At 46.9% G+C, this 25,074-nt stretch overlaps 2 protein-coding genes across 2 annotated transcripts in view; one reads left to right on the top strand and one right to left on the bottom strand.

Annotated features, from left to right (window-relative positions):
- LOC137094983 (cytohesin-3) overlaps positions 1-25,074 on the top strand; it is a 326,264-nt gene that overhangs the window by 137,769 nt on the left and 163,421 nt on the right. The window lies entirely within an intron of this gene.
- LOC137097930 (uncharacterized) lies at positions 41-22,297 on the bottom strand. Its single transcript, XM_067473395.1, has 9 exons — positions 21,984-22,297; positions 14,381-14,500; positions 11,912-12,085; positions 11,241-11,402; positions 4,251-4,421; positions 2,238-2,312; positions 2,008-2,134; positions 384-463; positions 41-170 (listed from the first exon to the last, which is right to left on the bottom strand). Exons 1-9 carry the CDS (start codon positions 22,295-22,297, stop codon positions 113-115), a joined length of 1,281 nt encoding a protein of 426 aa, XP_067329496.1. The 3' UTR covers positions 41-112.

Below are 25,074 nucleotides of genomic sequence, written 5' to 3'. Positions count from 1 at the left end.
GGGCCTGGAGGTTGGATGCTTCTTGGCGGGGCGTCTCCACTACATCTTGGGAAAAGATGCCAGGTTTGGCTGGGAAAAGACTCCTAGAAGGAAAAACCTGCCTCCTTCCTCCCTACCGCGCCTCCAACTTACCCATTTTCACCTGCATGGTCCTGTGGGGGCCATTCTCCCTGCAGGAAGGCAAAATGAAGCTCTCTGTTGGGTTGGGTTGGTGGCTGCAGGCTCTTCCCCCACCCCCTCACTATAAACCCCCGTCAATGAGGCGAGAGCAACATAAACTATCATGCTCTGCTTCCAGAGAACAGCCTCTTCCTCCCAGCCTCCTCAAAGCAATCAGAACAGGAATGGAGAAAGAAAGCGCCCACCTAACATGCAGCACTTACAAGTGACTGCTCTGCGAACAGCTCGGCTCTTTGCTCAAATTGTCCTGCCCATGTGTGCTCTTCAGAGTCTTCTTCCCCCCCTGGAAGAAAGAAAACAAAAGGAGGCCCTTCGCATTCTCCCAAAGAAGCCCTTGATCCAATAGGCTCCTTCTGGTAATAAGCCAGCAGGCATTGCATTTGCAATTACAACCAAGACCCCCAAAAGGAGATTTTTAAAAGTCCTTGTTGGACAAGTGGGCTTATTAACAAAAGACCCTCCCCATAAATATACAGCAGAGTAACTTATCAGCAGCAGTGTGACCCAGCACCAGTAGCCCAAAGTGAGAAAAAGAACAGAAACAAAAACACAGACCAATGTTACATCTCTTTTCTTTGTAGTTATATAATACAGTTGCGCTGTTTACAACAGCAAGGTTTCCATAACACAAATAAAGTTCAGCCTTCACACTGGAGCTTATCACACCAGGCCTTCTCATATTGAGACCTACCGCACACTGAGGCCTACTTCACACTCTGAGGCCTATTCTCCCACTGAGGCATTCTCTCACACAGAGAGGCTTCTCTCACAGTTGTTGTTGTTCATTCGTTCAGTCGTCTCCGACTCTTCGTGACCTCATGGACCAGCCCACACCAGAGCTCCCTGTCGGCTGTCACCACCCCCAGCTCCTTCAAGGCCAGTCCAGTCACTTCAAGGATGCCATCCATCCATCTTGCCCTTGGTCGGCCCCTCTTCCTTTTGCCTTCCACTTTCCCCAGCATGATTGTCTTCTCTAGGCTTTGCTGTCTCCTCATGATGTGGCCAAAGTACTTCATCTTTGCCTCTACTATCCTTCCCTCCAATGAGCAGCCGGGCTTTATTTCCTGGAGGATGGATTGGTTGGATCTTCTTGCAGTCCAAGGCACTCTCAGCACTTTCCTCCAACACCACAGTTCAAAAGCATCGATCTTCCTTCGCTCAGCCTTCCCTAAGGTCCAGCTCTCACATCCGTAGGTTACTACAGGGAATACCATGGCTTTGACTAGGCGGATCTTTGTTGCCAGTCTGATGTCTCTACTCTTCACTATTTTATCGAGACTGGACATTGCTCTCCTCCCAAGAAGGAAGCGTCTTCTGATCTCCTGGCCACAGTCTGCATCTGCAGTAATCTTTGCGCCCAGAAATGCAAAGTCTGTCACGGCCTCCACATTTTCTCCCTCTATTTTCCAGTTGTCAATCATTCTTGTTGCCATAATCTTGGTTTTTTTGATGTTTAGCTGCAACCCAGCTTTGCACTTTCTTCTTTCACCTTGATTAGAAGGCTCCTCAGCTCCTCCTCACTTTCGGCCATCAGAGTGGTGTCATCTGCATATCTGAGGTTGTTAATGTTTCTTCCAGCAATTTTCTCTCACAGTCTGATGCGTTATTAAGCAACAGGCACATCTGCTTATATTGAACTACAGCTTCTTTGCATCCATTTAATCCTTTCAGTGCTTGACTCACGTGTTTGGAAAAATTAACACAGCTAGTTAATTTTTACTATTTCTGACAGGACTTATAACAAAAAGGCCAGATATTTTTTGTCCTAGGTATAAATGAACTCCATTAACGGCCAAACAAACAGTTTTGACACGAAGTACCACCCACCTTGGCCTTGAATATCTGGGGGATCCCATAAGAGATGCTCTCGGTGGAGCTGGTTGACAATGGAGAAGAGCAGTGTTTCCTCTTGAAGGCTCTCTTGTGGCCAGGGAGGGTGTCCAGAGTGCCAGGCCTAGGAAAGAAGGGGGAGGAGGGAGAGCATTGGCCTCGTCTCTCAACAGAGACCCCTCCCCCCACAATTTTGCCACAAAGTCCCCACAATGCTTGGCACTCACTGGGGCACAATGGATGCCGGGGCTCCACCGGACGCCGGGACTTGACTGGACCCACTTTCTGCACTCTCATAGCGACTGTGAGGAATAATAGAATAATAGGATTTGGAAGAGATCACATGACACTAGAAATAATGTCGTACGACCACATGACACAATTTCATTCATCCATCCATCACATTCCTTCATAACTAATGCCGCGACCTCTTAATGCAGTTCCTCATGTTGTGGCGACCCCCAACCATAAAATGATTTTTGTTGCTACTTCCTAACTCTAATTTTGAAACTGTTATGAATTGTCATGCAAATATCTAACATGCAAATGTATTTTCATTCACTGGACCAAATTTGGCACAAATACTCAAAATGCCCAAATTTGAATACTGGTGGAGTGGGGGGGGGGGGGGGGGTGGTATTGATTTTGTCATTTGGAAGTTGTAGTTGATGGGATTTATATTTAGCCTACAATCAAAGAGTAATCTGCCAATGATGGAATTGAACCAAAGTTGGCACACAGAACTCCCATGACCAACAGAAAATACAGGAAGGGTTATATGGGCATTGACCTTGAGTTTTGGAGTTGTAGTTCACCTACATCCAGAGAGCACTATGGATTCAAACAATGATGGATCTGGACCAAACTTGGCAATATGCCCAAATGCAAAGACTGGTGGAGTTTGGGGGGAAATAAGACCTTGATATTTTGGAGTTGTAGTTGTTGGGATTTATAGTTCACTTACAATCCAAGAGCACTCCAAACTCCACCAATGATGGAATTGAACCAAACTTCCCACACAAAACCCCCATGCCTTGAAGGGACTCCCTGGCCTGAGCCTCCCTCCAGCCTTGCATGCTCTCCCACGCACCATACTGCCATGTGCCAAGCACACCTGCTCTCCCCTCCCTGCTTGGAGTCTCAGAAACAGCCCTCTCCTCGGCTGAGAGGCCAGCCAATCACAGTGCAGGAGGGCTTTTGGTGGGAGGTTTCGCCATCTGTTTCCAAAAAGGAAGAGAAGGATAGGCAGAGAGATCCTCAGCCTTCTCTGCCAAAGGAGCTCCTAAGATCATCAGAAATATGTTTTCTGATGGTCTTTCGCGACCCCTCTGTAACCCCCCTCATCATCCCGCAAGGGTCCCAACCCCCAGGTTGAGAAACACTGAAATAAGCAGTTTGAAAACAGCTGTGAGTAGAGAAATTAGGCAGGGAGGTATCTTACAGCGCCATAAAAAAAACGAAATAGCAGACTCTTGACACAAATAAAGTTCAGCCTTCACGCTGAAGCTTCCCACACGAGGCCTTCTCATATCTAGGCCTATCTCACACTCTGAGGCCTACTTCACACTTCTCCCACTGAGGTGTTTTCTCACACAGAGAGGCTTCTCTCATACTGAGAGCTCTCACAAACTGAGGCGTTACTAAACAACAGGCACACCTGCTTATATTGAACTGCAGTTTCTCTGAGTCACTGCATCCATTTAACCCTTTCAGTGCTTGACTCGAGCATAACCTCCAGGATGCCGAATTTGCAAAAAATACTGACATATACCTCTATCTGTTGTCTGTCCTGTCCGTTCAATGGCGTTGAATGTTGGCTGTGTATGTGTTCTGTGATCTGCCCTGAGTCCCCTTCGGGGTGAGAAGGGCAGAATTTAAATGGTGTAAATAAATAAACAGATAGAGGTATTATGTTCGCATTTTCCCAACTTCGGCGTCCTGGAGGTTGTGCTGAATTCTGGCCACCGGGAGGTGCTCTCACTCCATTCTCTATGTCAAAGAGCCCTTGATCACAGACTTCCCCCTTCCTTTGATCGCTGACATTTTTCTGGAATTCCTTTTATGGTGCCATAAAAAGGAAGACCATCTAAACAATAAGACAGTGGAAAATACCGCTGCCTGGGAGTCTGGTGGTGTCTCCTTCTCTGGAATTTTTCAAGCAGAGGCGGGATGGGCATCTGTCGGGAAGGCTCTAGGATTCTATGCAATCTTTCTTGACACAGATATTGGCTCCTTCTCACCTCCTCTTTTCCCTTCCGTAGTGATTAAGCTCCAGATCCGTTCCCTCTGCTTTCCTCTTCTCTGGCCTCTCCTTTTCCTGGAGAGCCTGGACCACCATCTCCCTCGCACATGGATCCGGAGTGGGGCTCTCGGCGGGAGTCAGTGTCAAACGAGAAGACCTTTGGTCCAAACTGACCGGAAGGAGACAGGAAGTAGAGCTGAAAGGCGGAAGCCTGGGTTTCCCTGCTCCTCTTCCCCTTCCCTTCCTTTTCTTCCTTTCCTCCCTTCCTTTCCCTCATACACCTCCTCCGTCTCAGTTCATCCTTTCTTTCCCTCATACATCTTGTCCCTCTTTTCTTCCTCTTCTTTTCCACTTTATCCCTTTCTTCCTTTCCTCTCCTCTCTCTTTTTTTTCCTTACCTTGCTTTCTCTCATAATACATTCTCCCTCTTTTCTCTTCCTTCCCTTTATTTTATTTATTTATTTGGAGTGCTTCTACCCCGCCCTTCTCAACCCCCTAAGGGGGACTCAGAGTGGCTTACAAAAGGCCTTTCTGTCCCATATCTTCCACTCTTTACTCTTCATTCCTTCTCTTCTTTCCTTCCCTCCCTTCGTCTTTTTCTTCTCTTCTTTGCTTCCTTCCTTTTCTTTCCTCTCCTGTTTTTTGTCACACACCTTCCTTTTCCGCTTTCTCTTCCTTTCTTCCCTCCCTTACTTTCTCCCCTTCCCTTTTTCTTTCCTTCCATTTTCTCCTGATTTTTGTCACACTTTCCTTTTATTCCTTCTTTCTCTTCCTGTCTTTCCTTCCCTCCCTTTGTTCCTTCTTCCTTTCCTTTCTCCTCTTCCTTCTCTTTTTTCTTTCCTTCCTTCTTCCTTTCTTCCTTTCTTTTTACTGCTTCTGTTCTGGAACAGCTGTTCCAGGAGCTACAGATTTATTTGCTGTGTTTGCATGTTTGTGTGCAATCCCATGCTTGGGATTTGTAGCAGGGGGTTTCCTGTTATAATTTACATTTATAGGGTAAGCCACCTGCCAGTTATAGTTAGGTTCCCTGATCCCGCCCCTTTTTGAGTTTTGGAGGGAAAAAAGCCATTTTGAGTTAGTTCCCACAGAGAAGCCTTGCGCACAGGACATAGAACGAAGTGGCTCCTGTAGAAAAGCTTCGTCTTTTACAGCTTGGCCGGGGTTATACAGCCCTACGGCTTGGCCAGGAGACATACAGCCACAGCTTGGCTGAGGGACTCCAGCCGGCCATCACAGCAACCTGAACTCCTTCTTTTTCCCTGGAGGTCTACAAAGCTCTGTTGAGGCAAGTCACTCGCGGAAGCCAGACGCAGTTGGTACCGGGTGCAGGGGCTCCACGTCAACAGAGGCAAGTACAGACTGCCCAGATTAGAAGCTAGGATTTCCCCATCGGTTAGCTACAGTTAAGGAGACAGTGCCTGTTCCTAGTGGACAAGATTGAAAGAGCCTATAGACTGTAAAGAAAACCGTTAAAGTACCTGTTTGTTCCTTAATAAAAGAACTTTGTTGGACTTACTTTAAGCATTCTAAAGACTCTGTTTGGGGGAATCTAAGGGCCTTTATTCTGAGGCAGCCCCGGCGTCCCGTTGGGCACAGAGAATTTATGTCCTGTGTACGGTCTAATGTACAGGCCCAGCGTGCGACAGCACAGTAAAAGACGGAGCTGGTGGCTTCTGCTACCCGGGAATAGAGAAAAAGACTTTACAGCTACAGAACAGTGTTTAAGAAGCCTGTACAAGCCATTTCAAGTCTTCATTACCTGGATCCATCCATCTGTGTGTCTGAGGAGTTTCGGCCATCTTGAAGAGGAGCCCATCTGTCTGCGTCTCTTCATTTTCGGCCATTTTGGAAGACCAGAAGGGAGGGGCTGGCAGCCTCCTTCTTTGCTTCAGCTCTCATCCCACCATTTTAAAGATCTACTCAGTTTGCAAGTTGCTACATTTCTCCTCCAGTTTTTGCATTGCAGGTCTGCATGGAATTGCAACATTCTTCTCGTCCTTTCTAAAGTATCTACATAGCAAGCTCTGCTAGGTCCTGCTACAGTTTCCAGCAGGAGCAAGCTTTTCCCGCCCTTTTTGAAGCTCAGCTCTGCAGAAGCCTTTGGTGCTTGGCTTCCAGATTCCTGGAAAGGGTTTTTTGCAATCGCCTTTGGCTTTTTGCAGCCTTTCAGCAAGAGTTCAATGTGCATCTGAATTATTGCATCTGCTGTGTTTATTCTCTGCTTTAAAGTTATAAGGTTTTGAGTGTGTTTGCAACTGCATTGATTGAATTGCTTGCTCTGTCCTAACTGCATTGCTTTAAAGTGATAAGCCATTTGTGTGTGCGCATTATTGCTTTGATATATTGCTTGTTTTATCTGTTATATCTGCATTCTTACACTGACTGCTTTGTAATTGCATTGACATATTGCACTGCTCTATTGACTGGATTATTACTATACTGACATTATTTGTTATTGTGATTGCATTTCTATACTGTGTGGGCAATTTGCTGTCATGGCTGGCATCTCAGGTTCCCCAAAGTCTGAAGGTAAAGCTTATAGCCTCCGTTCCCAGGGTTCTAAACACCCATCGCACAAAGCCTTATATGCGCTTTTACAGCAGGAATCTTTGCTTACAGATAAGCTTGAAAGTGTATGGCTTTCTATTGTTGACCTCGACAGCCAGCGTTCTGAGGATTTGGAGAAATCCCAGGACATTGAGGCAGAGCTTAAGATTTTGATTAATAAGTGGAGAGTTTTAGTTGATGACATCACTCAGTTGCTTAGTAGAATAAACAACCAGGATGCAGATTGTAGGGCAATCCAGTTTTTGAACCGTGTTAAGACTAGGGAGGCTAGCTATGCTCATTTGTTTTATGCAGCTGACTTTAATCCCTCCCCCAGAAGGGACAAAGATGGTCAAGCTTCGCCCGTTGGCAGCGTGATCCCAGAGCCGCTTAAGCATTCCCCAAAGGCTTTAAGTGTGCAGAGCAGTCAGGGAGGTGCTTCTGGCCAAAGCAAGCACAGCCACACCAGCAGGAAGCATAGCAGCAGACATGGCTCCACGTCAGGATCGTCTGTCTCCAGAAGCAGCTCCTCATCGATGACTGCCCTTTACAACAAAGAAGCCAAGCGGATGGAATTGCAGCAAAAAATTCTTGAAGCTGAAGCTGAGGCAGCAGCGGCAGACCTAGGCCTGAACTTCGAGCGGGCTCAACTAGAGTTAGAGACAAAGCAGAAGCAGGCGCAAGCCGAGTTAGAGGCGAAGCTAAAGTTGTCGCGCATCCAGCAGGAGGCAGCACAGAAGAGGGTCCGTGCCAACATCTTGGCAAAGGCGCTGCAAGGAGAATTGTCTTAAGAAAATGTCAAACGTTTGCCAACACCTCCAACCACGCCTCTTCTGCCAGCCCACGTTGGTTTCCAAGATGGCAACCTGGTGCATGCGGACAGTGACATCGCGCCACACAGGCTGGTCGAGCAATTCAGGGCCAGGAGCCCACAGCCATCAACTCAGGTACCAAAGCCTAGCCCAGAAATCAGAGTGTCGCCCATTCCTGAGGCTACAGGTGTTCCTTGGAATGGACCTTCGACATTTCAGAAGAACTTCACCTTTACCCCTGACCAAACACCCCTTCCGTTCCTTCAGACTCCTCAGTTGCAGCTTGAGTCTTTGTTTAGGAACCCAAGAAAAGATTTGAGGGACAAAGGTGTGGAGAAATTCTCTGACCGGCCAGAAGATTTCCTACTTTGGAAAAAGACTTTTCAGCGAGCCATTCAGAGTTTAAGACTCTCCTCTGAGGAACAATTGACTCTTTTGATCGCCTGGCTTGGTCCAGTATCGGCTCAGCAGGTGAGAAGGATTTTCTCGGCTCTCATCGACCAACCAGATAGAGCTTTGGACACTGCATGGAGAAGGCTTGATCAGCGCTACGGGACCAGCACCCAAATTGAAGCCTCACTGATGGACAGACTTCATAAGTTCCCAGTGCTCAAACCAAAAGACTTTGAACAGCTTTGGGACTTGTCAGACTTATTGACTGAGCTTCAGTCTGCCAAGGGAAACCCACATCTTCCAGGGTTTGCCTGCCTGGACCAACACTTGTCCCAAACTGCCATCATCCAGAAGCTGCCATTCTCCTTACAAGAAGAGTGGGGCAGAAAAGTCTTCAGATTCAAGCAGGCCAACCATCAGGTCTACCCACCGTTCACCAATCTTGTGGACTTCGTCACAAATGCTGCCATGCAGTTCAACGACCCACAGACGGGATTTCCAACTCTTTATGGGACTCCAAGGTCGGATAGGCACATCAAAGAGCCCGGGAAACCTGCAAAGGACAGTGGCACCGAGAGAAGCATCGCCGTCAAGTCCACGGAGACCAACTCATCTCCAGCTGACACCAAGATGACGCCCGAGGATGTTTTGTGCCCACTGCATGCAAAGCCCCACAGTTTGGCCGACTGCAGGGAGTTTGCCAAGAAGCCTCACGCAGACAAGGTCGAGATCCTCAAAAAGTCCAGGATCTGCTTCAGGTGCTGCGGTGCAACTCCCCACCAGTCAAAGTCATGCAAAGAAAAGGTAAAGTGTGAGGTGTGCCAATCCGAAAAGCATTGCTCAGCCATGCATGACAAGGATTTCGTGCCCTCCAAGGTCAAGAGCGGGACCACCAGTCAACGCTCCACAGAAGATTCAGCTGGACCTTCATCGGGCACTGAGGCACCCTCTGTGGCCTGCACACAGTTGTGCGGCAGCCCAAAGAAGACTAGGATTTGCCACCCTATTTGTTTGGCAGAGGTTTTTCCTGCCAGCAAACCTTGGATGAAGAAGAAAATGTACGTGGCCCTTGACAACCAAAGCGACGGTTCCCTGGCCACCCCTGACTTCTTCAAGATCTTTAAGGGGCAGGCAAAGACTATTGACTATTGTATTTCCACTTGTACAGGCAAACAACGAAGACAGGGCCGCGTTGCGTCTAGATTTATCATTTCGCCATGTGGCAAAGACATTTGTTTTGAGTTACCTGACCTTATTGAGTGTGCGTCCATCCCACGCAATAAGGACCAGATTGCTACCAGAGAGATGATGCAAGCGCATCCCCACCTAAAAGGACTACAGGACCTCATTCCACCCTTTGAGCCGGGTATCGACATAGTCCTGCTCATTGGATCCAACTGCCCCAGCTTGATGAGCATCCGAGCTGAAAAGAGAGGTCCTCCTGGTGCACCTTTGGCACAGAAGACTCCATTAGGATGGACCATACAGGGGCCTGTATGTGTCGACAAAATGCATCCTCCGTCTTCTCTGTGTCCAGATCAGCCAAACACCCTCAGCTGTGGCAGAGTCACCCTCATGCAGAGTTGCCTCAGCCACATTTCTGTTTGCTGCCAAGGAGTTTCATCTGAGTTTTCATCCATCTGCGATGTATCCCAGGACGACGAGAACACTGCGCTCTCCCGAGATGAACAAGAGTTCCTGAACATCATGAACTCCGAGGTCACTCTCAGCGAGGAAGGGAATTGGATCGCCCCTTTGCCCTTCAAAGCAGACTGGCCTACCCTGCCTCCCAACAGACAGGTAGCAAAGAAGAGACTGCCGTCTTTGAGACGCAAGATACAGCGTGATCCCAAGACCAAACAGCAAATCGTTCAGGCTCAAGATTTACACCATCTGAGCATCCCACGCCAACTCACGGCCAGGAGCCCTTTACAGAGCTTGCACACCGAACTCCATGTCTTTTGCGACGCTTTGGAGAAAGCTATCACAGCTGTGGCTTATGCCAGACAAAAAGGCTCTAGTTCTTGCTCTTTGGGTTTTGTTAGGGCCAGGGCCGAGATTGCTCCATCTGATGCCACCATCCCTAAGTTAAAAGTGCCCCCAGATAGGACCCCAGTGTCAATAGGTATTTGAGTACAGAAAAGGTTTCATGATTGTTTAATGTACTGCATGCGTCTCACATGGGGGGTGTGTGGGAACGTATGATTGGTTTGTATAGAAAGACTTTAAATGCTATGTTTCTAAAGTATAAGAATTTGACTCACGATGTTTTGGTCCGTTTATTATAGTGTAGATTTCTCATCATTGAGAAATCTAGGCCAGGAGTGTTCTGGAACAGCTGTTCCAGGAGCTACAGATTTATTTGCTGTGTTTGCATGTTTGTGTGCAATCCCATGCTTGGGATTTGTAGCAGGGGGTTTCCTGTTATAATTTACATTTATAGGGTAAGCCACCTGCCAGTTATAGTTAGGTTCCCTGATCCCGCCCCTTTTTGAGTTTTGGAGGGAAAAAAGCCATTTTGAGTTAGTTCCCACAGAGAAGCCTTGCGCACAGGACATAGAACGAAGTGGCTCCTGTAGAAAAGCTTCGTCTTTTACAGCTTGGCCGGGGTTATACAGCCCTACGGCTTGGCCAGGAGACATACAGCCACAGCTTGGCTGAGGGACTCCAGCCGGCCATCACAGCAACCTGAACTCCTTCTTTTTCCCTGGAGGTCTACAAAGCTCTGTTGAGGCAAGTCACTCGCGGAAGCCAGACGCAGTTGGTACCGGGTGCAGGGGCTCCACGTCAACAGAGGCAAGTACAGACTGCCCAGATTAGAAGCTAGGATTTCCCCATCGGTTAGCTACAGTTAAGGAGACAGTGCCTGTTCCTAGTGGACAAGATTGAAAGAGCCTATAGACTGTAAAGAAAACCGTTAAAGTACCTGTTTGTTCCTTAATAAAAGAACTTTGTTGGACTTACTTTAAGCATTCTAAAGACTCTGTTTGGGGGAATCTAAGGGCCTTTATTCTGAGGCAGCCCCGGCGTCCCGTTGGGCACAGAGAATTTATGTCCTGTGTACGGTCTAATGTACAGGCCCAGCGTGCGACAGCACAGCTTCCTTTCTTCTTCTACTTCCTTCTTCCCCTGCTTTTTGTCACACATCTTCCTTCCTTCCTTCTCTTCCTTTCATTCCTTCCCTTCCCTTCCCTCCCCTCTCCAATCCCTTCTTCAGGCCCCGGAGAGAGACTCACAGAGAGGAAGAGGAGGAGGAAGAGTTGAAGTAGGGAGAGTCAGCAGCCTCCCAGTGCCTCTGGGCCACAGTGGGAGTGAAGTCCTTCACGACCCAGCTGATCCAGGAGCCCGGGATGTTTGTTTCCACCATGCAGTGTGCTGGCGAAGTGGTCCTTGAACCCCTGCAAAGTGGAATCAGAGGGGGAAGGCCACACAGGAAGAACCATATAGGTATATATATAAGTAAAGGTAAAAGTTTCCCCTAACATTAAGCCTAGTCAGGATCTCCATTTCTAAGCCGAAGAGCCGGCGTTTTCCATAGACACCTCTGAGGCCATGTGGCCACTGGCATGACTGCATGGAGCGCCCTTACCTTCCCACAAAAGCAGTACCTATTCATCTACTCTTTCTTTCTTTCCCCTCTTTTCTTTTCCTTCCCTCTCTCTTAGTGCCTTTTCTTCCTCTTCTCTCTCTTCATTCCACCCATTCTCCCTCTCTTTTCTTTCTTCCCTTCTTTCCTTCCCTCCCTTCATCCTTTCTTCCTTTCTCTTCACTGCTTCCTTTCCTCTTTTTCTTTCCTTCCTTCTTCTCCTGCTTTTTGCCACACACCTTCCTTTTCTTCCTTTCTTCCCTCCCTCCTTTCATCCCTTCCCTTCCCAATCCCTTCTTCAGGTCCCGGAGGGAGACTCACAGAGAAGAGGTGGAGGTGGTGGTGGAGGAGGAGAAGTAGGGAGAGTTGTGGAACTTGGCTTCCCAGTGCCTCTGGGCCACGGTGGGAGTAAAGTCCTTCTGGACCCAGCTGTTCCAGGAGCCCAAGGTGTTTGTTTCCACCGTGCAGTTTGCTGGCAAAGTGGTCCTTGAATCCCTGCAAAGTGGAATCAGAGGGGGAAAGCCACAAAAGAAGACACGTATAGATATACATAAGTAAAGGTAAAAGTTCCCCCTGACATTAAACCTAGTCGGTCCAACTCTGGGACCTCCATTTATAAGCCGAAGAGCCGGCATTGTCCGTAGACACCTCCGAGGCCATGTGGCCACTGTCAAGACTGCATGGAGTGCCCTTATCTTCCCACAGTGAAAAAGGAGGATAAAGAAGCGATAACAAACTTATTAACTATAGCAAGACTGCTCATAGCAAGGAATTGGAAAAAAGAAATGAATGTACAAATAGAGGAGTGGTATAAGGAAGCATGGAAAATAGCAACAAATGATAAATTGACATGTATATTAAAGATTAAAAAAGGTACATGGAAACAAAGCGATTTTGATGCTGTATGGGGAAGATTTGTGGTAAATGGATTAAAAAATAAGGAAGGAAAATTACCGTCACAAGAAGAAATGAAATTTTGGACAGATGAAATGTAAGAATGGTGGCTTGAGACGGGTGGAGGGGAGCACTGTGGTGAAAAAAAGGAAATAAGAGAAAAGGAGGGGAATTATCAAAGCAAAACAATAAAACAACATGTTAAAGAGGTTGATGTACAAAATGCAATAGTATGTAATAAATGTGATAAATCAATAAAAAAAATTAAGAAAAAAATCTTCCCACAGAAGCAGTACTACTCATCTAATCATGTTTCCATGTTTTCGAACTGCTAAGTTAGCAGAAGCTGGGTCTAATAGCAGGTGCTCACCCCACTCCTGGATTTTGAACCTCTAACCTTTCAAATACAGGAGGGCTTTGGGGGGAACTGACCTTCATTTTTGGGAGTTGTAGTTCACTTACAACCAGAGACACTGTGAGCATCACTGAGGATGGACCTAGACCAAACTTGGCACACATAACCCCTATGACCAACTGAACCTACTGGAGGGGTTTGTGGGGACTGATCTACCATGGCTACCAATATGATAGGAGGAGACTTATGAGGGAGAGGAGGGCGGGTGGCCCAAGAGGTGGCTTGTGGCCGAGCTGGTCCAGGGCACACTGCGGCGCTCAGGCATGACAGCATTGAAGTCCTCCAGGAGGCCCCTGCTCCCTCTAAAGCCTATCTGGGAGGGCGAGGTGACCGCTTCCCCCACAAGGTTCGGCGAGAAGGTGGCCCTGTGGTTAATGCAAAGGGGAAGGAAAAGGAATCCCACTGGCCTTTGGACTTGCTGCCTCACACTCTGGGCTCACGTTCAGCTCCAAGATCTCTTTCACATGGACTGTTGTCGAGCCAGGAGTCACCCATTTTGTATCTTTGCATTTTCAGAAGGAGGATGGCCTCATTTCCATTGATAAGGGGCAGGAGGGAAGGCCACAAAGGGAGAAGTCTGCAGTCAGTGGAGGTGGCCAAAGGGACAGGAAAAGAATCCTATTGGCCTTTGGAGCTGTTGCATCACACCCTTGGTTTATGTTCAGCTCCAAGATCGTTTTCACATGGACTGTGTCGAGCCAGGTGTCACCCATTCTGTTTCTTTGCAGTTTAAGAAAGGGATTGGCCTCTCGTCTTCACCCAAGTAAGATGCCAGACCCTAGGGGCCAAGGAGTGGAGGGGGAGGCTGCCCAGCGGAGGAAACTTACAAGGAGGAGAAGTAACAGCAACCATAGAGGCCCTGGTTGCTGTCCCATCCATAGGAACCTGAGGGCATCCTGCTCTGCCAGAAGCTCTTCTGGAAGAACCTGGAGGGAGGACCCAAGTTTGTCCATGCCTGCACTAATGTCTATGAGGCTGGATCACCATCTGTCAGAAGGGCTTTGATGGTTTTTTTCCCGTTGGGCAGAAAGAAGGGAATTGGACTGGATGGCCTTTGGGGGACCCATTTATAACGGTTTCTTATTGTGCCAAGTTTGGTGCGGCGCAAAACTCTGTTGGGACTCATGTTCAGCTCCAATATTTTTCACACGGATTGTTGTCGAGCCAGGTGTCACCCATTCTGCATCTTTACCTTTTAAGAAGGGGATTGGCCTCATTTCCATTGATAAGAGACAGGAGGGAAGGCCACACAGGAAGAAGTCAGAGGTCAGTGGAGGTAGCCAAAGGGGCAAGAAAAGAATCCCATTGGCCTTTGGAGCTGCTGCAAGATCTTTTTCACATGGACTGTTGTCAAGCAAGGTGTCACCCATTCTTTGCAGTTTAAGAAGGGGTTTGGTCTCTTGCCTTTGCCCACCAGGTAAGAAGCCAGACCCCAGGGGCCAAGGAGCGGAGGGAGAGGCTGCCCGGTGGAGGAGACTTACAAGGCGGAGGAGGAAGAGTAGCCCATGTGAGTCTGGTAGCGGTCCCATTTGTAGGCACTTGTGATCATACTGTTCTGCTGGTAGTCGTTCTGGATGTAGGACAGATAGTACGCCATGTGCCTGGAAAGGGGCAGAAGAAAGGAGCTGCATGAGAGGGTCAAGCACACTGCTTTCTTGGGAGTCTCGGGAAGTCCTGTGGCCTTATGTCGAGAAGGCTTTGATCAGGGCTTTCCTAATGTCTACGAGGCTGGATGACCATCTGTCAGGAGGGCTTTGATTGCCCTGCGGAGGAGACTCACATACAGGATCTTGATTGGCCGAAGAGGACCTGGCTGCTGCCCCAATTGCAAGTCCTGGATTCATCCCTCAAAGGGGTCCTTTGAGGAGGGGCCCACAGAGGGTTCGGAGGGTTCCTGAGAAAGAGGGAAGGAGTTAAGGAAGGGGACACAGAAGGAAGAAGCAGCAGCAGCAGGTGGTCAGGGGCCAGCCCTATGGCCCCCAACAGGGTCTCATGAGGCACCATCAAATTTCATGTCTGGAGTGACTTAAGAAACCGCACGTCACTTCTGTTGTGATAGAATTGGCTGCCTGTAAGGACGTCGCCCAGGGGACACTCAGATGTGTTACAATTCTATGGAAGGTTTCTCTCGTGTCCCTGCATGAGAAGCTGGAGCTGACAGAAGGTAGCTCACCCTGCTGCCCAGATTCTAACTGTCGACCTTTAGGTCAGCAGTCCTGCCAGCACAGGGGTTTAACCCATTGTGTCAGTGGGAGCTCCTTGATACATCTATATAAATAAAAATGTAATGCTCGTTTGTGCTATTCACAGAACTCAGAAACCACTGGGGCAGTTGACACCAAATTTGGACACTATGTCCCTAACAGCCCAATGTATGTTCTCCACTCAAAAAACAACGAAAACCAAAAGCAGAAAGGATTTCTAAACTGCATGTCCACAAAGGAGAAACTGCATGTCTACAGAGACCCATGGCCACGCCCCCTCCTCCTCGAGGGGAAACAGCCAGCTGTTAAAGCCAGGCGCACGTGCACGCCCCCCCCCCCACACACACACACACAAGCGAGTGGAGTGGAGGTGGAGGCTTGCCGCATGCAGCCCCTTCTCTTTCCCTCCTGTCAGAAGGGCAGTCTCCTCCTCCTTTCCCTGTTGGAAGAGGAAAGGGCGGCTGAGTGCCAACAGCAGTAAGGAAGAAGGGGGGGGGAGGAGGGGGAGGAGGAGGAGGAGGGGGCGGGGAAGGTCCACGGTGCTTGAATGAAAGACCTTCCTTCTCTCCATCCCTTCCTTCTTTGCTCCCTTTCCTTCCTTCCTTTCCTTTTCTTCTTTCCTTCTCCTTCCTTTCCTTCTTTCCCTCCTTCCCTTCCTTCCTGTCCCTTCTTCCTTTCCTTCTTTTCCTTCCTTCCTCCCTCCCTCCCTTTCCTTCTTCTTTCCCTTTCTTCATTTCCTTCCCTCCCTCCCTCCTCTTTCCCTCCTTTCTTTCCTTCCTTCCTTCCTTCCTTCTCCTCCCTCCCTCCCTGTCCCTCCTTCTTTCTTTTCCTTCCTTCCCTTCTTTCCCTCCCTCCCTCCCTCCCTTCATGTCCCTCCTTCCTTCCTTCTTCCTTTCTTTCTTTCTTTCTTTCTATGTAAGATATAAATACAACATTAAATGGAAGGAACAGTCAAGAAGTAACGAGAGAAGGAGGGAAAGAGGGAAGGAAGGAAGGAGAGAAACAGGGAGGGAAAGAAGGAAAGAAAGAAAGAGAAGCAAGGAAGGAGAAAAGGAAATAAAAAAGTGAAAGGAAAAAGAGAGGGAAGGAAGGAGAGAAGGAACAAAAGATAGGGAAGGAAGGAAGTATATAACCAAAGAGCAAAGGAAGGAAGGAAAGAAACAGGTAGAGATGGAAGAAAGAAGAGAGATGGGGAAAGAAAAAGAGGAAAGGAAGGAAAAAGGGAAGGAAGGAGAAAAAGAGGGAGAGAAGGTTGGCCACAGTAACGTGTGGCGGGTACAGCTAGTAGATAGATAGATAGATAGATAGATAGCTGAGTAGATAGATCGACAGACAGACAGAGATACATACATACATAGAGTTGGACTGGATGACCTTTGGGGTCCCTTCTCACTCTAGGAGTCAATGAGACAGACAGACAGACAGACAGCTAGCTGAATAGATATATAGATAGCCAGAGAGACAGATATATGAATAGATAGACAGAAAGATAGGTAGATAGGCCTTTGAAAATTATTAGTAACATCCCCTTAATGTGGATGAGGTCTTTGTTTTATAGATGCACTCGGGTATTTGGCTTGTGTTTGAACTGTGTCTTAACTAATGTGTTTTTGATTGTTTATTGTTCAGTTATCATTATCATTATGATCATCTTTATTTATACGAATATTATAATAATTAGAATATAATTAGAATAATAATTATATTAAAATTACTAATTGCTAATTATAATGATAATCTTTATTTATCTGAATAATAATTATAATAAGAAGGGGGCCAGGGGACAGTTCCATCTTGTCTCCTGCATATGTCATCAGTTGGGGACCCCTTCCCAACACCAACTGCCGCTCTGGGCCACAGTGAAGAGTGGGAAGGGCAGGGGACAGTTCCATCTTGTCTCCTGCATATGTCATCATTTGGGGACCCTTCCCCCCAGCACCAACCGTTGCACTGTGCCAGAGTGAAGAGAGGGGCCGGGGGACCATTCCACCTTGTCTCCTGTGCCATGCTAATAATATAGAATAATATAATGTAATATAATATATTGTATATACATATAATACTACTACTACTAATATGATATTATAATTATATATATTTATATTACATGTAATATTACTAATAATATTACAATATTATGGTATAGTACAATATAGTAATATATAATATTTATTATTTATTTATTTATTAACTTTATTTGTACCTCGCTAGCATCTCCCGCAGGACTCGATGCGGCGTACACAGGCCAGAGCCTCAAAACACAATACAATAGAACATAACACAATAATAAACAAAGCAAATCAAAACAATCAAGCAAAATAACAACAACAACTACCTCAGGACACAATTAAAACTGGTTCGGCCGGCGCAATGGGGTACAGGGGTTAAAATGCTGAGATGGCTGGAGGAACATGAATTAAAAGGTGCGGTGTGCAGTAACATCGGTTGTGCTAAAGTGCTTCTAGGACTTGGGAAGGGGGAAATTCCTAATCTGGGAAGGCACATCGGAACAGCCAGGTTTTTAGGTTCCTTCTGAAAACTGCTAAAGTAGGGGCCTGTCGGAGATCTTTTGGAAGGGCATTCCAAAGTCGGGGGGCCGCCACAGAGAAGGCCCTGTCCCGTGTCCCCACCAAACGCGCTTGCGACGTGGGTGGGATCACGAGCAGGGCCTCCCCAGATGATCGGAGTGAGCGTGTGGGTTCGTAGATGGAGATGCGGTCACGCAGGTAGGGTGGTCCCAAACCGTTCAGGGCTTTGTAGGTGAGCACCTCCACCTTGAATTGGGCTTCGAAAATAAATGGCAGCCAGTGGAGCTCCTTAAACAGAGGGGTAGACCTCTCTTGATAATGGGCCCCGGTTAACATCCTGGCTGCTGCCCGCTGGACCAATTGAAGTTTCCGCGCCGTCTTCAAGGGCAGCCCCACGTAGAGCGCATTGCAGTAATCCATTCTAGAGGTGACCAAGGCGTAGACCACCCCGGCCAGATCTGCCTTCACGAGGTACGGTCGCAGCTGGCGCACAAGTCTCAGTTGTGCAAAGGCCCTCCCGGATACCGCCGACACCTGAGCCTCAAGTGTAAGCGAAGAATCCAAGAGGACACCCAAACTGCGGACCTGTGGCTTCAGGGGGAGTGTAACCCCGTCCAACACAGGTTGCCACCCTATACCCGATCCGGTTTACGATCGACCAGGAGGACCTCTGTCTTGTCGGGATTGATCTTCAGCTTGTTCTTCCTCATCCAGATCGACACAGCGGCCAGGCACTCGTCCAGCACCCGAGAAGCCTCCTTGGAATTAGGTGGAAAGGAGTAGTAGAGTTGTGTGTCATCCGCATAAAGATGGCACCCAACTCCAAAACTCCGGATGACCTCTCCCAGCGGTTTTATGTAGATGTTGAAGAGCATGGGCGACAAGATAGAGCCTTGCGGGACCCCACAGGTCAAAGGCCAGGGGTCCGAGCAGGCGTCTCCCAGCTTCACCATCTGGGTGCGTCCCTCCAGGAAGGACCGGAGCCACGACAAAACCGTGCCCCCAAGGCCCATCCCAGAGAGACGACCCAGAAGGATACCATGATCGATGGTATCGAAAGCCACTGAGATGTCCAAGAGAACCAGCAGAGTCACACTCCCCCTGTCCAGCTCTCTGCGGAGGTCATCCACCAAGGCGACCAAGGCTGTCTCGGTGCCATGACCAGGCCTGAAACCAGACTGTGACTGATCTAGGTAGTTGGTATCGTCTAAAAAGCTCTGGAGCTGGGAGGCGACCACCCGCTCCAGCACCTTACCCAGAAAAGGGAGGTTGGAGATTGGCCTGTAATTACTCAGCACCGTGGAGTCAAGGGAAGCTTTTTTGAGAAGTGGACGAACCACAGCCTGTTTCAGGTTAGATGGAAAAATCCCTTGCTCCAACGATGCATTGATAATCAACACAAACCAATCAACCAACCCCTCCCTGGCTGATTTAATGAGCCAAGATGGGCATGGGTCTAGAGGTGAGGTGGTCGCCCTCACAGCCCCAAGAACCTCCTCTACAGTTTCAGGAAGAACAAGCCTAAAAGAATCACACAAAGATGGACAAGCAGGTGCCTCCGTCACCTCCTCTGGCACTGCGATGGAAGTGGAGTCAAGCTCGAGACGTATCTGAGCGACTTTATCTGCAAAATGGTGTGCGAAATCGCGACACCGAGCTGCTGGGTCATCAGTGATCTCCTCCACCACAGGCTTTTTGGGGTTGTTAAGACCTTTCTGCTGCTTTTGGGTGTGTGTGTGTGTGTTAATGGGTGATGGTCACTCATTGGCCTAATAGGTTTATTGTGTCCAAATTTGGTGTCAATTCGCCTAGTGGTTTTTGAGTCATGTTAATCCCACATACGAACATTACATTTTTATTTATATAGACTAACTGTACCCGCCACTCATTGCTGTGGCCAATCTTCCCTCCCTCTTTCTCTCTTTCCTTCCTTCTTTTTCTTTTCCTTCTTCTTTCTTCCTTCTCTATCTGTGTCTTTCCCCTCTTCCTTTGCTCTTTGGTTCCATCCTTTCTTCTCTCTTTCCTTCCTTCCTTCCCTCCCTCTGTTTATCTTTCCTTCCGTCCCTCTCTCTTTTCTTCCTTCTCTTTTTTCTTTCCTTCCCTCCTTCCTTTCTTCTCTACCTCTTTCCTGCATACCCCCTTTTTCTTTTCCTCCCTTATTCTCTCCTTCCTTAGTTCTCTACCTCTTTCATTCCTTGCTTGCTTCTCTGCTTTTTTCCTTCATTCCCTCTTTCTTTTCCTCTTTCCTTCCCCTTTTTTCTCCTTCATTCCTTCGCTCTAGACATAGGCTGGAAAAGAGTTGGGCTTGAGAGAGGTTCATCCCTTCTCCCTGCAGAGCAAGAGCTCCACGGTTAGTAAGCCGGGTATCTACATCTGTATTGTCATTTAGCTTTTTGGGGTTGTTAAGACCTTTCTGCTGCTTTTGGGTGTGTGTGTGTGTGTTAATGGGTGATGGTCACTCATTGGCCTAATAGGTTTATTGTGTCCAAATTTGGTGTCAATTCGCCTAGTGGTTTTTGAGTCATGTTAATCCCACATACGAACATTACATTTTTATTTATATAGACTAACTGTACCCGCCACTCATTGCTGTGGCCAATCTTCCCTCCCTCTTTCTCTCTTTCCTTCCTTCTTTTCTTTTCCTTCTTCTTTCTTCCTTCTCTATCTGTGTCTTTCCCCTCTTCCTTTGCTCTTTGGTTCTATCCTTCCCTCTCTCATTCCTTCCTTATTTCACTTTTTTATTTCCTTCTCTCCTTCCTTCTCTACCTTTCTTTCCTTCTCTCCTTCTTTCCCTCTTTTTTCCCACCTTCCTTCTCCCTTTCTGTGTATATGTGTATTGTGTGTGTATATATGCATATATGTGCGTGTATATATTTGTGTATATATATATATATATATTTCTGTATATTGTGTATGTGTTTTGTGTGTGTATATACGCATTTATGTGTGTATATTTGTGTATGAGTATATATGTGTGTGTGCGTATATGTGTGTGTATATATTTGTGTATATGAGTATATATGTGTTTGTGTATATTCTGTGTATGTTTTGTCTGTGTATATGCGTATATGTGTGTGTCTATATGTGTGTTTGTGTATATATGTGATTTTGCGCATGCATTGTAGTAATTATTTATTTTTTTGGCTTTTAAGTCTCTTCCACTGTGTTTTTCAATGTTTTTATGAGTGATAGTCACTCATTGGCCTGAAAGGTGCACTGTGTCCAAATTTGGTGTCAATTCGCCCTGTGGTTTTTTAGTTATGTCAATCCCACAAACAAAACTAATTTTTATTTATATAGATTGTATGTACATATATCTTATAAGCTGCTCTGAGTCCCCTTTAGGGTGAGAAGGGCGGCATATAAATGTCATAAATAAAAAAAAAGATACATACATATTAGGCCTGTGCCTTCCCAGAATAGATAACTCCAAGCATCATGTCCCAAATGCACTTTACTAGAGATTTAAGATTGTCTGCATACTGCACTTATCTCCAAAAACCTATCCATTTCACCTGGTCATGTCCAGCATTTTTAAAAATTTTAATCATTACATTTGGCCCAGCCTTAGTTTTTAAATGTGTAGTGGTGTTATTGTCTAATGTGTATTGCCATTGTTTTAATGTTTATTGCTTTGTTTTATGAGTTTATTGTTGTATTTGTTATGCTGTTGTTTTACTGATGTATTGGGCCTCGGCCTCTTGTAAGCCGCACCGAGTCCTTCGGGAGATTTTAGCGGGGTATAAATAAAGGATTATTATTATTATTATTATTATTATTATTTATTAATGCAGGGTTCTAAATGGTTCTAAAGTACTTACAAAACCAAAGTTCTGGTGGTGACAATTTTAGAACTCTTTCAAAATTTAATTATTATTTCATTATTGGCGATTTTTATGATAGAACCAATTAGGAACTGCCATTTATAATGAAATTTTGAGAGTTTTGTTAGAGTTCGGAAATTTTCACCACCAGAACTTTAGTTTTGTAAGTCCTTTAGAACCATTTAGAGCAGGGGTCCTCAAACTAAGGCCCGGGGGCCAGATACGGCCCTCCAAGGTCATTTACCCGGCCCTCGCTCAGGGTCAACCTAAGTCTGAAACGACTTGAAAGCACACAACAACAACAATAATCCTATCTCATGAGCCAAAAGCAGGTCCACACTTCCCATTGAGATACTAATGAGTTTATATTAGTTAAATTGTTCTTCATTTTAATTATTGTGCTGTTTTAAAGTGATTTTTGCACTACAAATAAGATATGTGGTATACATAGGAATTCATTCATGTTTTTTTTCAAATTATAATCCGGGCTTCTGGGAAATGGAGTCCGGGAAAGGGCGGGCCGCTCACCCCGGCGCCTGGCCTTTGATCTTCTTGGCGACCTGCCAGGCTCCGGCCCCGCCGCCCGCCAGGACGAGGAGGGAGAGGCCCCAGAGGGGGAGGAGCAGGCCGAGGAGGAGGAGGAGGAGGAGCAGCACCAGCCCTGCCCCAAAGGCCCCAAAGGCCGCGCCGCCGGCTAGGCACCGCTTCCCAAGCCTGACCCAGCGCCGCCGCCGAGCACGCCTCCAAGGCGCCTCGACCACGTAGCCAGGCATGCCGAACCGCGCGGCGATGGGGGGCAGCGGCCTCGAGGGCAGCCAGGACGAAAACCAGCCCAGCTCCATCGCTCTCGCTCAGCCTGAGGAGAATTCTAGGCGCGTTTCCGTTGGAAACAGAGGGGGCGGGGCTTCCCACAGAGATTGATTGGCTGAGGAGCCAGGGGGCGGGGCTCCCCGAACGGGAACCAATGGCCGAAAGGGGCGTGTCCTGAGCAGCTACATTGGGCGGGGCTATCCAAGGAAAAATGAATTCAAAGGGTGCGTCCTTTGAAAACAAAGGGGGCGGAGCTTCCAGGAAAGGAGAATGATTGGCTGAGGAGTTAAGGGGCGGGGCTTGCCAGGGACCAAGTGGCTCAGGCTCCCCAGAACGGAAAGGAATTGCTGGAAAGAGTGTGTTGTTGTTGTTGTTGTTGTTGTTGTTATTATTATTATTATTACTAGCTGTCCCCTGCCACACATTGCTGTGGCCCAGTCTGGTGATCTGGAAAATAACGTAATGAGAAAGTGTTGGTTTCTAATGTATGGAATTTCTTTATGCTTGTGGGTAAACAGTATTTCTTGCTATTGTCGAAGGCTTTCATGGCCAGAATCACTGATTTGTTGTAGGTTTTTTCGGGCTGTATGGCCATGTTCTAAAGGCATTTACTCCTGATGTTTCGCCTGCATCTATGGCAAGCATCCTCAGAGGTAGTGAGGTCTGTTGGAACTAGGAAAAAGGGTTTATATATCCGTGGAATGGCCAGGGTGGGACAAAGAACTCTTGTCTGTTGGAGCTAGGTGTGACTGTTTCAACAGACCACCTTGATTAGCATTTAATCAAAAACAAATCTGAAACAAAAAGGAATGGGAAATAATGGGTTATAAATCTCTAAATGGTTCAGGTCCCGCTTATCTTTGTGATTGCATCTCCCTTTACGAACCAGCGCGTACTCTAAGATCCACCGGGGAGGCCCTTCTCTTGCTCCCGCCACTGTCATCAGTGTGGTTGGTGGGGACGAGGGAGAGGGCCTTCTCAGTGGTGGCCCCCCACCTCTGGAACGTCCTCCCCAGGGAAATAAGACAGGCACCATCCCTCTCCTCTTTTCATTAAAGCTTGACGACGTGGTGGTTTCACCAGGCCTTTGAGAATGAGTAATACAAGCTTCAACCCCTGGCCACTAGTTAGAATCTGGCCCTTTACCCCAGTCAGGCTCAGGAAATGAACAGCTACAGGCCTCATTATCACTATTGTTGAGTCTGGTTATGTACTTTACCAATTCCCCTGCCCCCCTATGGCTTACTTTGCATTAGCCCAGCAATCCCAAATTGTCCACGTCCTTTTTGAAATCCTGGCCTTAACAGTTAATCCTGACACAAAGAATAAGGTGTAAAAGTGTTGTGTTGATAATTTTTGTGCTTACGTTTTTGCTTACTTTGTATGTTCTTGTGTTTTTACGATTTGAAAACTGCCCTGAGTCCCCTTGGGGAGATAAAGTAGTATAAAAATAAAGTTTTATTATTATTTTATTATTATTGTGCTCCGCTTTCATTCTTATAAAAGGCCGGGCTTTTGCACAGCAGGTTAACCACCAGCTGAACTAAATCTTGTCAACCAAAAGGACTTTAGCCCAGCTTCTGCCTACCTAGCAGTTTCAAAAACAGCAATGTGAGTAGATAAATAGGTACCACTTAAGTGCGGAGATATTTAAGGCACCCATAAGGAAATGCCAGAAAAATGTCAGGGATTTGATCAAGGAGGAAGTTTACAAACAAAGCTCTTGGGGGGGGGGGGGGGGAGATGGAGTGACAGCACCCCTTGTGGCTGGAACACAGCACAAGCCTCCAAGATGCCGAAGATGGGAAAGCCTATATATACACCTCTATCTATGTACAAATTGTCTGTCTTGTCAGTGTATAATGGCATTGACTGTTTGCCGTATATGTGTTCTGTGATCCATTCTGAGTCCCCTTCAGGGTGAGGAGGGCAGAATATAAATACTGTAAATACTTAAATAACACTGATACACTAACACAAATGGATCTTTGAGATTTTACCTTTTTGGGATGATCATGCCTGGACTCTCAAATAAATTTAAGAGCAATCCATTTAAAAGCCAACTTTTTCAAACTCTGTAGATAACATTGGCTGTGTTTATGTTGTGTACATATTCGGTGCTATGAATTAATGTTTTATTCTCTTTATGGATGCTTAATGAGCCTTCAATATCATTTTAAATGTTTACTGGAAACTAAGCCCTGGATTTATATTGCCGTGGTGAAATAGCAACTCAACATGTATATTTTATGTTTATTATTTTCATAGTGCTTTGAAAGATCTATCCTCAGAAGTTGTATTTGCTCTTTACAACATTGTGTAAAAGTAGGCTTGTTAAATTGCCAATGTACTTCCTCCGACATCGAGACATCTGGCTAATTAATGAAAGCCAGTTCTTCTTGCGGTATTACGAGTCTGACTGTCTCAATTAGCTTTAATAAGACTGTTGCCAAGGTTTTGCCTGAAGGACCTGATGGGTGAGGAGGGAGACGAGAAAAGGACTTTAATTATCGTTAAAGCTCTGGTATTGCTCTCCAATCTTGGCGATGTGGTTTTTGTGACTGTTTAGGTGTGTAGATGTGTGTTAGAGAAATTGCCACTTCTTAACTCGGATGAAAAAGCAAGAATGTGGGGGATAATGCACTTTTAGAGTGTGTGGGTATATGTGCCTTCACGCCACCTGTGGATTTATGGTAACCCCATGCATGTCTTGTTATGTCCATGTGACACAGCTACACACTGCAGGCAGCACACTTAACATGTTGTGACACACAGTTTGGAAAGCTCCTCTTTAGGGTACACAAGTCTC

The sequence above is a fragment of the Anolis sagrei genome, chromosome X (genome assembly GCF_037176765.1).
Source record: "Anolis sagrei isolate rAnoSag1 chromosome X, rAnoSag1.mat, whole genome shotgun sequence".
In the NCBI taxonomy this organism is placed as follows: domain Eukaryota; kingdom Metazoa; phylum Chordata; class Lepidosauria; order Squamata; family Dactyloidae; genus Anolis; species Anolis sagrei.
The sequence above is the reverse complement of the archived record's forward strand: the minus strand, read 5'-3'. Positions and strand labels throughout refer to the sequence as shown.

Coding starts and splice junctions, on each gene's coding strand:
- LOC137097930 (XM_067473395.1), bottom strand. CDS start 22,297: ATGGAGCTGGGCTGGTTTTCGTCCTGGCTGCCCTCGAGGCCGCTGCCC. Junction 11,403..11,911: donor ACCACCTCCACCTCTTCTCT/GTGAGTCTCCCT, acceptor TCCACTTTGCAG/GGGTTCAAGGACCACTTCGC. Junction 4,422..11,240: donor TCCTCCTCCTCTTCCTCTCT/GTGAGTCTCTCT, acceptor CCTTCCGGTCAG/TTTGGACCAAAGGTCTTCTC.